Below are 17,909 nucleotides of genomic sequence, written 5' to 3' on the forward strand. Positions count from 1 at the left end.
ATTAATGTTTATAGACGAATAGTATGTATTTTAACTAATCTTTTTTACGAAATAAAGCGATAATATTATTCTCGTTGCTGATTGGTTAATAAAAATCGAATAATACACATTAACCAATCATCGTTCAGAGAACGTTACAGTATGGCTACATAAAGAACGCACATGCTTCAGCTGAATCAACCATACAACCTGCATCCTGTATAATCCTCGGTCGAGATATCGTAGCAGACGACGCTCTAATCGACTTGACAGCACAGTCTGTATTTTCACGTGTCCTCTTATACATCGCATTGCGTAACTGGAGTTCGACTTCCAGGGAGGAGCTCCCTTTTTCGGTAAGTAGTTATTTCAAATAAAATTAAATGAATCAACAAACGTTTAATAATTATAACATCTGTTACGGTTCTGTCAAATATTTGTTCTGTTTATTTTATCAGTATACTTCATTTATTGCAAACTGTTTTGACATAGGTTGAGAAATATTTTAACTTATCGGCCAATTGGATACTACTAAATCAAATTTTCAACCAATCGTAACGACGTATACATACTTGCCTTGATCAAACAATAGAACCAGAATTCGACATTCGTTACGACATCGTAATTGTGAAGTTTACGTGTTTTCCTAGAAGATTTAAAAAGTGATGAAATAACAGTTCTATAATTGTTTCAATTTTCTATCTGTCTGTTTAATCTCAAAAACGTTTTATAATTATCATTTGACACGTTATCAGCAAATGCGTTTGTAATAGTTAAGATTGGGTTGACAAAACTATAAGAATTTTTTAAAAGTATTGAACAACGAATAACAAGCTTTTTGGTTTAATCTATTACACCTTCATGTTATCATTAACGTATATTAATTTTATATACGTTGTTTTATCGCCGCTCTGCAATTCTGTCTGCTTAACACATTTATTTATGATAACCTAATCATATTTATTTTGAATCCAAGTAGTGTTTAAGGTTTGACATGTCACATGTCACCCATTAGTGGAAATCGCATTTATTCGAGTCATGATTTCTTTTCTAATAGACAGATTTATGTTTATTTATAAAAATATATAAGTTCATTGTACTAGTTTGAAAAACATAAAAAGAAAAATTCTTTTGATGTACTGTAACATAGCATATAATGTTACAGAACACATATTGAATCACACACACACAAATACACATGCACATACGCATAGTACATGTCTATATATTATTATACGTATACTATTGTGTATATAATTATAGTATGTGTATATAAATACATGTATATATACACATACATATATTTTAACCAGGGAATAATTATATATTTGAAGATTTCTCATTGATATTCGATCAATTGTTTGCGATTAATTTGGCACTACAAACGAAGAGAAAGTAAAAGTTGGTGTTTGAAAAAACTGCGGCAAGATGGCTATTCGCGCCGGTTTTGCATCTGCTGTTCCGTTATGAATTGCGATTTCACTCCATGCGGGCACCGTGTTTTCGAACGCACCTACGTTGAATTCATGTGTGACGTTTCCTGATGGGGGCGGAGCGTTCTCCAGCTTCCCAATTCTAACCAACCCGATCCCGATAGCCGTCGCATTCCGCTGAGTTGCTTCAGTGTGCCTCGGCAGTGCGTTTAGTGCGTTTTTTGGTGTGTGCTAGTGCACATAGCCACTCACCAACGTACGTGCTCTGCGCGAGAATCCATTTTTGTGTCGTATGTAACAAGAAACGTTTGTGCTCATAAAAATCATCGACGAGAAGACATTTTCCTCGCGATGCCCTGGGCATGTTTATCCGACATTCAGGTAATCTTTATTCTGTAATTGAGAATTCTTTTTCTCTCTTCTACTCTTTTTTTCCTTCTTCTTCTTCTTTTCCTTTTTGTCGAGGACCTGCATACCTAAGTAGGATTCTCTTTTTCGAGGATCTAAACCTGAGGTCACACGGTAACGAGAGTGGAGAAACGAAAGATAGAAAGAGACGAAGAAAGAACTCGTCCTCCATTACTTGTTCACAAGCAAATGGTGGCTTGCTCACTTACGAGTCTTTGTTGTAATTATTTACGTCTTTCGTTGAATACCTTACGATTGTACCGAATCTATTCGTGGCTTTGTTGCGACTATGTAATCCTAGTATTCTTAGAAGAGGTTCTATGATGTCAACGGCACAATTTTGCATTGACCATGATATTATAAACGGACACCAGTTGTACTGTTTGTTATGATTCTTGGGTTTGTTACTATCTCTTTCACCGTGAAGGAAAACATTAATTGCGCATCGCCTCTGCTGTATTATTTAGTCACGCTTCTCTTATCCAAGTGTCCATTGATTTATCGTAATAAGTGATTTCTGTTTAATCTATTTTGTTGAAATTATACACACACACGCGCGCGCGCATACACACACACATTCACACACGTATTTTTTTTACTTTTAATGCATTATTTGTAAGTAGATATATATATTTCTTTGTTACATTTTTAAATAATAATACATTACTCTTTTAACATCTGTACAGGCTTTTACGTAATGAACATATTTAATGTGTTTTTTCTTAATATTTTTCTCTTTAAATAAACTATATTTTAATAATAAAAGTTAAGTATAATAAAATATTTGTAAAAATGTTTATGAAAGAAAATTTAGGATAGTTGTAATTTCAACTATATCTTCTAATTTTAATTTTTATTATGTTATAAAACCTTATTTTCATGACAAATGTTAAAATTAGAATTACTTTTAATTTAGATTTATTATTCTGTTTGATATTTTTAATTCTAATTTCAATCTTAACTTAGATTATACTCTTGTTATTATATAATGAATGTGGTGCCAAGGATATTCACTATTTTATAATCACTGTGGGTTTCTTTAATATGATTATATGTTATAGAATTTTTACATGATATTTTATTAGTTTCTCTTTTATTTAAAAAATTATAAGAAATATTTTCTTTTTTGTTGCAGACAGAATAGTGGCATGAGTCGATTAATCTATGGCAGATCAACAAGATCAGTCGTCATCAGGGGGGTCTGTAGAGACGGCCAGTGCTTCAGCAGACACCTCTAAGGTTAGAAGGAAGAGCTCTAGCAGTGGTAGTAGTGGTTATAGAAAACGACAAAGCACTGGTTCTATTCCTGTCACGTTAGAAGAAAAAAGACGTAGACAAACCATTGGTGATCCACAATCATCTGAAGTTTTTAATAATACTTCTTGTAAACATTCAAGTGAATCAACAGGAATTAGAACAAGAGGTGAATTTAAAGGTCATGGCAGTGGCTTAGAATCGTATCTAGGTAATTATATTTTTTTAAAACAATATGAACATAATTCTTATATATTGCTTCATTCTTTTATTATTATTTTAAATGTCATGTTTATTAAAAATTGATCATAATTGCAACTATAGTCTATATTATTTTCTATAGATAATAATTGGAAGCCACAACATAAAGTTCAGCAATCAAACTATAATATTAGTGCGAACAGTACAAGAGCTCGTAGTGTTGCAAGAACAAGTTTGCCAGAGTTAAATTTAACAGCTATTGACTGTGTTGCATCAAGGACTCGTTCTCGTACGCCACAAAATCCACAAGCCATACCACAAGGACATAATAGTTACAATTTATCAGTGTCCAGTGGTTACGATAGTAAAGAAGACTTAACATATAACAATTTGGTACCAACATCAACTACTACACCAGTTACTAGTCACCCATCCACATCAAGAACAAGAGGTTAGTGTATTTATTGGTTTTATATTAAAAAGTGTTGGTTGCAATGAGATGTGATGTGTGATTTGAGTGAACACATAATACAAATTAAACCAACTCTAAAAATGCATTTATTTTAATAATTTTTATTTTAAGAACATAAATGCATAAATCGAAACAATAATAACAGTAAGTAATAATTAATTAATTAACATATTACCAATTATAATTAATTAATATGCATTTTCTGTAAATGGGCTCTTTTACTTTAAAAAATTAATCACTTTTAATATAAATAAGATTTTATTATTTTAAGAACAATGAACTTATGATTTTATATAATATGTATATTTAACATTACTTTTTAATTGCTTATGTACTAGCAATTCATTATTGTGTTAAATTTTTTTATTTATAATGTTTTATAATTTGTAACGATTAATAAGAAATATGATAATTATCAGTTGCTTAACAGAATACTTAAATTAAGAAATATTTTCTGAAAATTTTGTTTTGTTAAAAAAAAATGCAATATCTTTTTATCTTTATTAACAACATATACTTTTATTTTTTCTAACATACATTTTTTAAACAACTGTAATTATTTGTTAAAGGAACTAATCAATAATAATTTTGAAGAACTAACCTTTCAAAATGTTCCAAAACAATTAAAATTAACTACATAAATGTTCTGTTCAAATAGAATTAAATAGAAATCTTTATAAACAAATTAAATAATAATAATACCTTTAAACACACAAGAGTGAAAACAATAAAGTTCGTATTCACAACATATATTTGATACAATAATATCATATAAATTTATTATCATGATCAACTAAAAAAATCTTTGCTCATATATTAAAAGAACGTGTTTTGCAACCTTCATTTAATGGAGTAGTAGGCTAAAGTATAGGGTAGTAAAACTAGGATTTGATTCACAAATATCTTAAAATTAAAGAAAGAAAGTATTACCAAAATAAGAGTCATAGATCAGACTGTATCATTAGGCCTGAGGATGAGCGAATGTCTGGAAGGATTTGTGTCTGCTGTCAAAGCACTTTTTCCAATATCAACACAAACGTATCATCAAGAAGGTAAGCCTAAGGAGTACACACTTCGTACTACATTTTCTTACCCTTATTTTCTCTTAAAAATTCATGAGTAGATTTCTTTAAACAAATACAAATCATTATAAATCTGCTCTCTAAATTGGTTTTCCATACCCATATGCAAGTATATCATATATAAATGAGATCAAATTGTTTGTGTCAAATATGATTTATGCATGACATTATTTCTCCAGACATATATAAAATAAATATGGTTCTGATGTAAGTTATACATTTTTGTGCTATTTAAAATTTCATGGTGAAATTCCATATATATATATCTATATACATACATGTGTGTGTGTGTGTGTTTGTATGAAATTTATATATACATATAAATTCAAACACTCACTCAACATTGTTTTATTGGAGATTTTGATGTGCAAATGCTTCATGAGGTATGAAAATGGATCAAAAATATTAGCATAACAATTGAGTAGAATATTATAAAAACAATTTAGTTATTCATAAATAAGACCATACCTTAATACTCATACATATACATTGTACAATATACAATTTTACTTTTTTATTTAATGCAGAGTTTCTTACAATTAAAGACATTTTTCTCATATTACAAAATACAGCATTTATGTATGTATTAAATAATATATATACATATAATAAGATATATAATTATGTCTACAATATGCATACAATTAGTAATGATCATTAATAAAATGTATCAATTTCTATAGATTTATAAACCTTATCTTAATGATCCAAATTTTTACTAAAATAATTATTATTTTCAGTTTTGAAAATTACTAAGTATATTAAATTTATGTATCCAAATGTGCAATATAGCATGTGCAATATTTTCATTTAATTTAATGGGATGGATAGTGTCAAATTAATAAGGTAAATATAGTTCACTTGTGGTAATGTTGAGTAAAAATACATATTTTGTATATGCACTTTATTAAAAGAGATATATACATATATATATAAACACATTTTGTATATTCTACAAAAGATGTACAAAGCCTTACATGCAAATATGGAAAATACCTATATAATATAACTATACATGAGTGTTATTTCTAATATTTCTTTCCAGTAATAATATAAAACTTATTGAATAGTATTTAATACAATAATCATATTTTGATGTTATAATTATACTGCAAATATTTATTTAAATATTATTAAATACTATAATTTTTTGAAAATTTAATGAAATAATCTATTTTATAAAGTAAAAAATGTTTATAATTACTGAGGCATAAACAATGTCTGTATAAATCACATGTTTGTTCCTTCATAAATTTTTAGATATAAAGAAGGCATTTAATTTGTATTTTGCTTTAATTTTAATTTTATGTGGAATTTATCCTAATATCCATTGTTTATCACTTTTATCATATATAAACATAACCTCCCAATCTATTTTGTTACTATATTTATCAATATGTGATATTATACATACTTTTTAATCCTTAAGATCATTTATGAAATCTGTAAAATGAATAAAAGCATGTGTTGTACATCTATTTAGGTTTAGCACAGGATTATCCCATGAACATGTGTAATACGAATATGTATGCAATTAACATAAATATCTATAAAAAGAAAATACATGCTTGAATAGGTTGTAGATTGCACAGAAGACAATGTACATATAGTATTATAAGTTATAACGTACTTATTATCAACTTTTAACTTGTGAAAATGCTTGATTCCTATAATTATGCACAAAAAACAATGATATTTAAAAAATTTGTTTTATGTGCACTAAAACATTATATATGTATGTTAACGTTTTTCCCTTTCTTGTTATCCAAAGTGGTAATGATTTTCAACGATAATCAAGTTTTAGAACATTTAAAAATCATTGCAAGTATTGAAGTCTTTATATATATAAATCATAATAATAATAATAATAAAATGTTTCAATATTTTAGGGTCAAAATCCCACGGTGGTACAACCTGCGCGAGTAGCAGTGCGAGTAGTCAAGTTTTAAGTGTGAAGTCCAGCATCAGAGTGGGTAACGCAGCCAGTAATTCTGTGGAGAGTGGTGGGGGGGCGTTGGCACATGACGGGGCAGGCACTAGTGGCATCGCCACAGCCACTGCCAATCCACCTGTGTCTGCCACCGCCACTGCCAACCCTACACACCCTCATCCTGCGCACAAGCATATATTACGTTCTCGCGCAAAATTATCCAGTGACTATAAAGATCTATCAAGTATTAACAAAACTACAACAAAACATCATAAAAAAGATACTTCAACAGGCAGCTGTTCAAGCTCCAGGTAATTGATTGCTTAAAAATGATTATTAGTTATGTTTTGAATATCATGATGTTTAATGTATGTTATCACAACTATAACGTTTTATTCAAACAGACATCGCTCTTCATCACGTGCAAGAAAAGCAGTGATAGAAGGAGGTTCGGGAGGAACTGTAGTGCCAGGTACTGACTCTTTGACTAATAGTACCACCCCGACAACTGTTTCATCTACAGTTTCTAGTAGTCAATTAGTATCCACAACTGGAGAAGACGAATTGGCATCAACTGCTACGTCTGCCACTGGTAAGTTCCTCATATACAAGATGGTCCACAACAAATGTTACAAGTCATAACTCTTTTTTCAAGAAATTAGTGTTACAATATCATTTTTTTATTAAGCAAGTGGAGGACCATCCGGAATGTCAGGGACTACTGGAGACAGTGAAAGTGATGATGGGGAAGTTGGGAGGTTGCAAGCATTACTTGAAGCTAGAGGTTTACCTCCTCATGTGTTTGGTGCATTAGCACCACGAATGCAACATTTGTTAAATAGAAGTATGGGTGCAAGTTCTGGTAATGTTCTCTTCTTTGCAAATTCTACTTTTTCTTATTTCATTTTTTCATTTTATATTTTCATTTTTATTAAAAGCAATTTTTTAAATAAGTATTATGTTTAGAAAATAATTTTATAATTCTAGCTGCTAAAGCACAACAGTTACTGACTGGTTTGCAAGCTGTTGATGATGAAGGAGAACAGCTACAAGCTGTTATTGGAATGGGTGAAATTCTTGTTATGGGAAATGAAGATACATTGGCTGGCTTTCCTGTGAAACAAGTGGTTGCAGCATTAATAAATTTACTCGGAATAGAACATAATTTTGTAATAATGACACACGCATGTCGTGCTCTTACTTACATGATGGAAGCTTTACCCCGATCGTCAACAGTTGTGGTTGACGCTGTTCCAGTGTTCTTACAAAAACTAGAATCTATCGAATGTATGGACGTAGCAGAACAGTGTTTAACAGCGCTAGCCATGCTTTCTCGAAGACATAGCAAAACCATTTTACATGCGGTATGCGTAGTATTAATTCATTGACGATCAATTTAAAACGAATGTTGTTTCTTATTAACACGTCTATTTTTAGGGAGGAGTATCAGCTTGTTTAAAATTTGTCGATTTTTTTAATATCACAGCACAACGAGCTGCATTAACGATTACAGCAAACTGTTGTCAAAATCTTCATCCTGATGATTTTCACTTAGTAGCTGATAGTTTACCTTTATTAACAAGTAGATTGACAAACCAAGATAAGAAAAGTGTTGAGTGTGTTTGTCAAGCATTTAGTCGATTAGTTGATAGTTTTCAACACGATCCAGTGACTTTACATAAAATTATCAATGCAGAACTTCTTCAAAACTTACAACAGTTGGTAAGAGAAATAATTATTTTCTATTATTATTTTTCCTAATAATGTAATGTTTTATGAACTTTATTACTAAAGATATATGCATTTTCTTATATTTTAGCTTATGATTACCCCACCTGTTAACAGCATTGGTAATTTCATAACAGTGTTGCGAATGCTCTCTGTGATATCAAATCGCTGTCCTGATTTGGCACAGCTGCTTCTGCAACAGAATATAGCTTTCACATTAAGTTATCTTTTAACTGGATCATTAGAAGTGAAAACGGAAGATGTGGAATTAGTGCCGCGATCTCCGCAGGAGTGGTTTGAAATCACTTGTTTGATTGAAGAACTCATGCCTTCTTTACCAACAGATGGCATATTTAGTGTAAATAGTTTACTTGAAAGGACCAGTAATCAACAAGAAAATGTTCATTGGGAATGGCGCGATGAAAGACATTGCTGTCATCCATTTAGCACTATTGATTCTAGAATCATTGAGGTATTGTAATCATACTTGATTAAACATTATAAAAAATCAAATATGTAGAGTAAAATGACAATTTCTTTTTCAGATGGCATTTCAGAATGGCGAGGATGAGATTTGTTTGTCTTCTTTAGGACGAACTTATACGATAGATTTGACTGTGATGAAACAAATTAATGAAGATATTGGGTTAGCAAGGAGCATTTTTCGCAGAGTGAATGCGCATCCTACAGAAGGCAAAAGTCCTACATGTTCATCTAAGTAAAGATATATTAATATCTTTATGAATTAAGATATATTAACACTTAGCCAACCGAATAAGATCTCCCCTCTGTGAAGTACATCGCTGCGTGACCGAACGAGGAGATCTTCTTTTGACTTCAGCAATGCGTTTTCTTTCTTTTCTTTTTTTTTCTTTTTTTTTTTTTGTTGTTATTAACAGTCATTGTTTACTTGGAATTGTTCTCAATTAATAGCACTACTTTTTCTGCTTTTATAAAGTAGAGTGTATAATAAAATACACCAATTTAGTGGTGTTAAAATTAATTAAAAAGTTACATTATCAGTTATGACTAAATAAAGTTATAATCGAACGATACCACACTGTAAAAAAATATTAAAATGCATTTTATAAATTTTTAGTTTAATTTTATTCTTAATTGAATTTGTTATTTATCTTTAGTCATCTTTAATGTTTTTAATTTTACCTATATTTTTTTATATTTTTAATATATACTTTTAATTTGATGTTTTGCATAAACAATATGTGAACTTGTTAAACAAAATCATTACCGCAAAATATAATTGACCACTTAAATAATTTTTAGACTTCTTTGTTTTCTAAGTAGTGAACATTAGTCCCTGATACTTGGAAAAAATGCGCATATAGGTTGGCTTGTCCATTGCAGTGAGAAACGTATAGTTCGATGTAGCGCGCGCGGTTGGCTAAGTGTTAACACTCTGGGGACCGGAGACACGAATTTGCGTCTTTCATACTTCATACGGTATCCTATAAAAATGTTAACTACTATTAAATAAAACAGTAAAAAATGCAATGGATGCTAGAAACGAAACGTTATGAAAGTGTTCTTATATTACATGTTTGAATAATACGAAACCATTATCAATATATTAGATATTGGTCGTTTTGAATCTTTTCCAATCGCTCAAAAAACACCTGGGGATTCAGGTTATATGCTTGTTAGAGCAACCGGTCTCCAGAGTGTTAATATTCAAAATGAATTTTTCACAAGTTTTAGTTATTATAATTCGTGTTATAAATTCTTGTAGCATGGATGTTGTACCTCCAGTAATTGAAACAAATGAATGGTTAGTATCGTTTATTCGAACGTTATTCTCTGTGTTATATGAAGTATACAGTAGTTCTGCTGGTCCTGCTGTAAAATGTAAATGTCTCCGAGCTCTGTTACGTATGGTCTATTATGCCTCGACAGATTTACTTAAAGTAAGTGTATATGAGCGAAATGAGAGTACTATTATATTTTTGAAATTGTTCATCATTGTTTACGATCTCCTTTATTATTATTAATACAGGACGTCTTAAAAAATCAAGTAGTATCATCACACATAGCGGGTATGCTAGCGTCCCAAGATTTACGAATTGTTATTGGAGCTCTGCAGATGGCAAGTATATTAATGAAAAGACTACCACAAGTATTTGGAGTTCATTTTCATCGTGAAGGCGTTTTACATCAAATACGTCAACTAGCTGATCCTGAAGTACCTCTTGGTGTTTCACCACCCAAGTGTCCTTCTAGTACTGGTAATCTGCCTATATGTATATATATATATCTATGTCGGGTTTGCGTTAGGACTTGGATTTGGGGCGTGCAAAGAATCTGCACCTGGGTTGTTCATCGTCGTTGTACAATCGAGATAACGTTTATTACCACAAATACAAGATAGACAACTGGCCTCAATAATCAAACAATAATGAGAATGATCTTAGAGTCGATATAACGAATCCACGGTCCACGGGATAACGGATATACTTTGCTTCAAAATCTACGTCGGACTCAACTCACTCCTCGTGATACACTGCTCGCTCGATTCACTACTCACGCACTTGGTCTCTGGCTAGTCAGATTGCAAGCAAGAGAATGACCTCTCGTCGCTGCTGAGCAAAACTATATGTGTCCTTACGGCACCAGGTCATCGGATTAGTCGGGGAAAATCCCATAACGGGCGACAGGTATACGGGCTGATAGAACAAAGGCCGCCTGCCAATTGTGTATGAGGTGTCACCCTCTGGCGACCATCCGTATGTGGCTAACTACGGGGCCGTTAGGTCGTTTATTGTCAAATATCGGTACGGCCGATTCATTAAAGGCGGGCTATGCAATTCCACGTCTCCGTTAGGTGGAACGTTCATCCCGTGACCGTGGCTACGTTCGGCGACCGGTCGTCGCCTTGAGCCCAAGCTTATTGTCTCAAATTTCGAATAACTGTGTTTGCGTTGTTTCGTATTTGCTACAGTATTTGGATTTTTCCGAGTGATTCCAACGGGGGTCCCGTTGTCCTTTCATCTCCGACATATATATATGTCGGGATATCGTTAAGACTTGGGTTAGGGGCGTGTAATGAATCTTCACCGGAATTATTCATCGTTGTCACACAATCGAGGTAGCGTTTATTAACACGTTCGTCGCCCAGCGTGATTCGGATAAGTTTCCTGCGGGGCCCAAATCCGACCGCCGGTACGCAGAATGTAAATAGAGCGACAAGCAGGAATTCAGCGTTTATCGCCTTCGATTCATTGTTTATCGCCTTCGATTCATTGTTTATCGCCTTCGATTCATTGTTTATCGCCTTCGATCCATTGTTTATGGCCTTCGATTCATTGTAAAGAAAAGATTATTTATTTCTGAAATGAAGAAAGCGATAAGCTATCCAAGAAAGGGAATGACTTTCCGTCACGATGACGCTGCAGAGGAAAACTATGATGGGGTGTGCCTAAGGGCACGAGATCATCAGATTCGTCGAGGAAAGCCTCCGCTCGGAAGGTTAGGGAAATGGACGTTGCTGTTAATTGGTTAATTTCTATGTTGGTGGTTAGAAAAGGATGCTAGCCGCCCTTGAGAGAGAGTTTCTAGCGGGAAGCGTCGTTCGTGAGAAAAGCAGATTTCCCGTATCTTCCCGTAATAGGTGACAGATTTAACGACTGTTAGGACAAAGATTGTTTGTCTGTTTGAAGGAGCTTAGTTAACTAAATCCTAAGATTTATAGCAGGTCCTCAGGCTAGCTGGACATATACTGTGAATGCATCGACATCTGGCGATCATCATGCCCGAAGAATAGGGTCTGTGTGTGACGAGCCACGGGGCCGTTGGAATATTTACTGTTAAGTGTCGGTACGGCTATTTCTTTAAAGAAAAGCTATGCAATTCTATACCTCTATTAGGTAAAAACGTTCATCCCGTGACCGCGGCTACGTTCGGCGAATAGTTGTCGCCTCGAGCCTAAGCTCATTATCTTAAGTCTTGAACAAGACTTGGGTTTGGTTTATTTTGTAAAGGCTACAGTATTGGGGGTTTTCCAAGGAATTCCAACGGGAGGGACCCTGTGTCCTTTCATCTCCGACATATATATATATATATATATGTCGGAGATGATTTACTATATATATATTATATATAATATATATATAATATATATTATATATATAATATATTATATATAATATTTAAGTTTAATTTTAATATATATATATATAATTTAAGTTTAAGTTTAATATATATATATATATATATATATATATTATTGTTATTGTTATTATTGTTATTATTATTATTGTTATTATTATTGTTATTGTTATTATTATTGTTATTATTTTTATTTTTATTGTTGTTGTTATTATTGTTGTTATTATTATTGTTATTATTATTATTGTTGTTGTTGTTGTTGTTATTGTTATTGTTATTATTGTTATTATTATTATTATTATTATTATTATTAAAATTATTAAAATAGTTTACTAATACGTTACATATTACTATAGTTATTTATTACGTTACAAAATATATGATTTAACATTTATATTTTTCATTTTTACCTTTCTTAGGTACATCATTACCAAGCCCACAGCCAGGTCCGTCTAATACGTCGCTTTGTTCCACCACGATGTTTTCTTCTAGTAATGCTACATCTCCAATTGCTTCTCCATCAACAAATGGTAATATATTATTCGGTACGATTGCAACATGTCAGTTGAAATCAAATCTCTCTGCATCGATGGAAACGCATACTAGAAATGAATTAAACTCTACGGTAGATGATGTAACTACACCACAAAGTGCTCATTTGTACGTGTATGCAACACTAAAATATCTTGAAAAAATATCTTATACTGTGGATGTAGTATATTATTTACATTAAATATTTTATTAGGAGAATTGGAGATGTCCTGAAAAGGAAACGACACAATAAGAAGGGTCGATTTTCTAGACTTGGCGGTACTACGCCACAACAAACTCAGCAACCCGAGTCGCTTTTTACTGGTTTCGCTCCCAAAAATAATCGTTTCTTAGGAAATCTTAATCCTGCTAGATGGGGTCGAAAATCATCGTCTTCAAGTTCTGCTAGCGATAAAAGGGATACAAGTTCATCGACAAGTTTGTCAAAGCCGCCTAGTAATTCAAGCTTAACAGGAGGTAACCGAGACAAGGCTAAAGCATGGGTACGTGATCAAGCTGCTCAATTTTTGGCTCGATACCAGGACGATGCTCCATGTACACATCCTGCAATGACAGTCCTCTCAAGGCTTACTGCTGCCATACAACGGCTACAATCAAATGTAAGTATCTTTCGATATAAGTATGCAATATTTAACATTCATTAATTGAAAATGCATTCGTAGGAATTGGATGAAATGTTATCAGCACTTACTGAATTACGAGATATAGTACTGGAAAGTGATATATCTCCATTTGAAATGAATTATAGCGGTCTCATTAAAGCTCTGCTAAACTACCTCACAACTACGGATGCACCTGGTAATCGTTATGATCGCCTTCGTATGTTCTGGAAATTATTTGCAGAATCAACAGTAAGTAAAATGAATTATTTTACATTTTTATAGTTTATATTGGAGACTTCCTTTGAGGAACAGTCTTATTACAAATGTTTAATTTTTAGATGTGTCAAGATAATAACATTACCGACTTTAATCCTGGAGCATTTGGTGCTCTAGTAACAAAATTGAATAGTTGTGTTGCACAGTTGGAACAATTTCCTGTAAAAGTACACGATTTACCAGCAGGATCTGGAGCTGGTCGTGGAGGCACTAGTGCTCTTAAGTTTTTCAATACACATCAACTCAAGGTAGAGTATTTAATTTTCAAATAACAATAGTATTTTAACTTGTATAACAGTAATAATTTAACTTGAATTGTTGTGTTTTTGTAGTGTAATCTTCAACGACATCCAGATTGTAACAACTTAAAACAGTGGAAAGGAGGTACTGTTAAGATAGATCCTCTTGCATTAGTACAAGCAATTGAACGTTACTTAATGGTTCGTGGATATGGTAGAATACGAGAGGCTGAATCTATGCTTAGTGACGACGATAACAGTGAAGATGATATAGATGATACATTGGTAATATTTTTATATGTATATACATTTATACCCTTTTTTGAATTAATAAGTAACAATATTTTGAATTTATATTATTAATTTTATAGGCAGCAGTAGTTATAAGTCAAGGGTCAGCGAAACATAAACTCCAGTTTTTAATTGGAGATGAAGTACTGCCTTTTAATATGACTGTTTATCAAGCTGTTAGGCAATTTGGTTGTACTGGTATGGATCATTCTGAAGCAGAAGCTGATGGTGAACCACCACTTGGCCACGATGCTGTATGGGTACAAACTCATACAATTTATTATAGGTATTTTTAATTTTTATCCCTTCTTTTTAAAGCAAATAAGGAAAGTAAATGATCCAAATAATCTTTATTCGTTTAGACCTGTACCCGAGGAAGAAACTACAACGTCGCCAAAACCAGGTTCAAGTTCACAGGGTAGTAGCCGAAAAGGCAAAGGAAAAAGTACAAAGATCAGTTCAAAACGAAAAGAGGATAGTTTATGGCTTGAAGGAGTAGTCCCTGCACAACGATGTCCACTTGATTCTTATTTGTTACCTACTTTACCATCTTCAGTTACTATTACTGATGCTTCATTGGATGGTTTATGTCTATTACGTCTTCTACACGCTTTAAATCGTCATTGGAGTGTTCTATTTCCTTATCTAAAGGGTTTAAATTTACTTTCTCCACAAGACTTTATTAATAATAAAATAGCCGCAAAAGCAAGTCGGCAGCTACAAGATCCTTTAGTGATCATGACTGGAAACTTACCTTTATGGTTACAACAAATTGCTACAGTGTGGTAAGTACTACGAAATTCATAATAGTTTACTAATATCAATTTTGTTCAATTATTATATTTTCAATCGTTTACAGTCCATTCTTGTTTCCATTTGAGACAAGACAGTTGTTACTTTACGCAACATCGTTTGATCGAGACAGAGCTTTGCAGCGTCTTTTAGATTCCGCTCCAGAATTATCGGGATCTGACAGTCAAGAACGTGTTACTCCACGTTTAGAACGAAGAAAGCGAACTATTTCTAGAACTGATATTCTCAAGCAAGCAGAATTAGTTATACAAGACTTAGCATCTAGCAAAGCCTTACTTGAAGTGCAATATGTCAATGAGGTTTATTTTGTATACTTTTTATATAGTTTATTTTTCATGTTATTTTCACAGTACTTTATAATTATTGTTTTGCAGGTTGGTACCGGTCTTGGTCCAACATTGGAATTCTATGCTCTAGTCTCCCAGGAATTACAGCGTGCTGACCTTGATCTTTGGCTTGGTAGTTCAAATTCTACAGAAACAGGATATGTTAATGTTCCGCAAGGACTTTTTCCAATGCCGATTGCGTGGAATACTAAAGTGTCCCATCTTGCAAAACTTAAAACAAAATTCAAGTTCCTTGGAAAATTTATGGCGAAAGCGATATATGATTCAAGAATGGTACAAATTTTTATTTCGTTGATTAAGTTAGGACTTGCGACGTTACCATCGAGTTACATTTTTATTTGTATAATTTTTTAGTTGGATTTGCCATTCAGTTTAACCTTCTATCGATGGTTATTGGGAGAAGAACATATGCTAACGTTAGCCGATTTAGCACATGTATGTCCTGATGTACATCGAACTCTTAGTAGATTACAAGAAGTTGTTAGACAAAAGGAAACGATTGAGAAGGATCAAACATTAAGGCCACATGAGAAAGCAAAACTAATAGACTCATTAAATTTAGATGGCTGTTCAATTTCTGATCTTAGCCTTGTTTTTGAATTACCGGGTTATGAGAACATCGAATTGAGGAAAGGTGGAGGCGAAGCGCCCGTTACCATTTATAACTTGGATCAATATATCAAGGTACTTCTATTATAATAATTTGGACGTTAATGTATGAACTTATTTGATATTTTTTTCTATTATTAATTTCATACTTTAAAATTGATTGTTTAGTTGGTGGTACATTGGTTCTTATACGAAGGTGTCTTTAGACAAATGGAAGCATTTAGGGAAGGATTTGAATCTGTATTCCCACCATCACAACTGAAACTATTCTTCCCTGAAGAACTTGAAGCTGTGTTCTGTGGACATGCGCAATCAGGTGGACAATGGGATGTGAAAACGCTTTCAGAGTGTTGCAGGACTGATCATGGTTATACACCAGATTCTCGTGCTATTCGTTTTCTATTTGAAGTTATGTCAAAATACAACAGTGAAGAACAAAGACAATTCGTTCAATTCGTCACAGGTTCACCTCGGTTACCAGTTGGAGGTAAGTTCTTATTACTTTATGTAATGATATTTACTATATTCAAATAAATTTGAAAGAAAAATATAAAAAATAAAATGTTATGTTACAGGTTTCAAGAGTTTAACACCACCGTTAACGATAGTGCGTAAAACGTTCGATCCGTCTATGAACACAGACGATTTCTTACCATCCGTAATGACTTGTGTTAATTACTTAAAACTGCCTGATTACACAACATTAGAAATAATGCGGGAAAAGTTGCGAATAGCTGCACAAGAAGGACAACATTCGTTCCATCTTTCCTAGAAACGGATGGAAAACCGGCGCGCCATTTGCTCTTTTGCTATCACATGTCCAGGTTGAACAAAATTCTTCAGACACCATTTAAAATATCGAAAGAAAAAAGGCTACGTTTTGTTCGAAACTCAGTAATCGTACATTTGCACTTTATATAAGCTTTTTTCGAAGATATCTTTTTCTTGATTTTAGTGAAATTCATTTAAATAAATTCTAATTTGATGTTTATCTCTTTACTTATAAACATAGATTGTGATATATTTTCTCATCAAAAAAAAGTGCAAAGATATTAGCTCTACCATATGAGTTTTCTCTTGTGGTATTATGAACCAGGTAGCGTGGGAGCAGCCTTGTTCTAGGAAACTTATCTTTGATGTGTTACAATAATTAATAAAAGTTGTAAATATAGTTTAATATGCGCAAGTCTATATAAATACTTTATATTATATAATAGTGACAAAAAAAATGATATTGCTATGAGACACCATGCTAATTAAATATAATTTAGTCTGAGGGGACATCTATTAGATATAAGTAAATTTTATATCAGTGGTGCATTTAGCATCGCCATAAATCGCCAATCTCATGCCTCATTGCAATTTGCAATGAAATCACAAATCGAGATCAATGAAAGAATAAAACTGCGCTAATGATGTAACTCATGTTTCATCATCATAGAAATATAATAACTCCGAATATAATTGCGTGTTTACGATTATCGTTTTAATTTCGTAATCGATCTCTTTGTGTTCGCTGCTTAGTTTTCAGTATGCGAGCACTGCGCGAATTCACGTGCAACACTCCTATATTT

At 32.6% G+C, this 17,909-nt stretch overlaps 1 protein-coding gene across 1 annotated transcript; it reads left to right on the forward strand.

Annotated features, from left to right (window-relative positions):
* The first annotated feature begins 1,478 nt into the window (after positions 1-1,478).
* Positions 1,479-17,799, forward strand: Ctrip (E3 ubiquitin-protein ligase ctrip). The gene is made up of 25 exons (XM_072012380.1): positions 1,479-1,793; positions 2,956-3,285; positions 3,418-3,726; positions 4,713-4,799; positions 6,719-7,070; positions 7,164-7,351; positions 7,448-7,621; positions 7,747-8,123; positions 8,197-8,481; positions 8,579-8,959; positions 9,033-9,205; positions 10,235-10,409; positions 10,499-10,727; positions 13,026-13,266; positions 13,352-13,757; positions 13,821-14,009; positions 14,099-14,284; positions 14,369-14,560; positions 14,647-14,852; positions 14,929-15,351; positions 15,426-15,678; positions 15,754-15,999; positions 16,081-16,410; positions 16,504-16,822; positions 16,911-17,799. The coding sequence occupies exons 2-25, from the start codon at positions 2,985-2,987 to the stop codon at positions 17,105-17,107; spliced, it is 6,219 nt and encodes a 2,072-aa protein (XP_071868481.1). The 5' UTR covers positions 1,479-1,793; positions 2,956-2,984; the 3' UTR covers positions 17,108-17,799.
* The last annotated feature ends 110 nt before the right edge of the window (positions 17,800-17,909 follow it).

The sequence above is a fragment of the Bombus fervidus genome, chromosome 11 (assembly GCF_041682495.2).
Source record: "Bombus fervidus isolate BK054 chromosome 11, iyBomFerv1, whole genome shotgun sequence".
Lineage (NCBI taxonomy): Eukaryota > Metazoa > Arthropoda > Insecta > Hymenoptera > Apidae > Bombus > Bombus fervidus.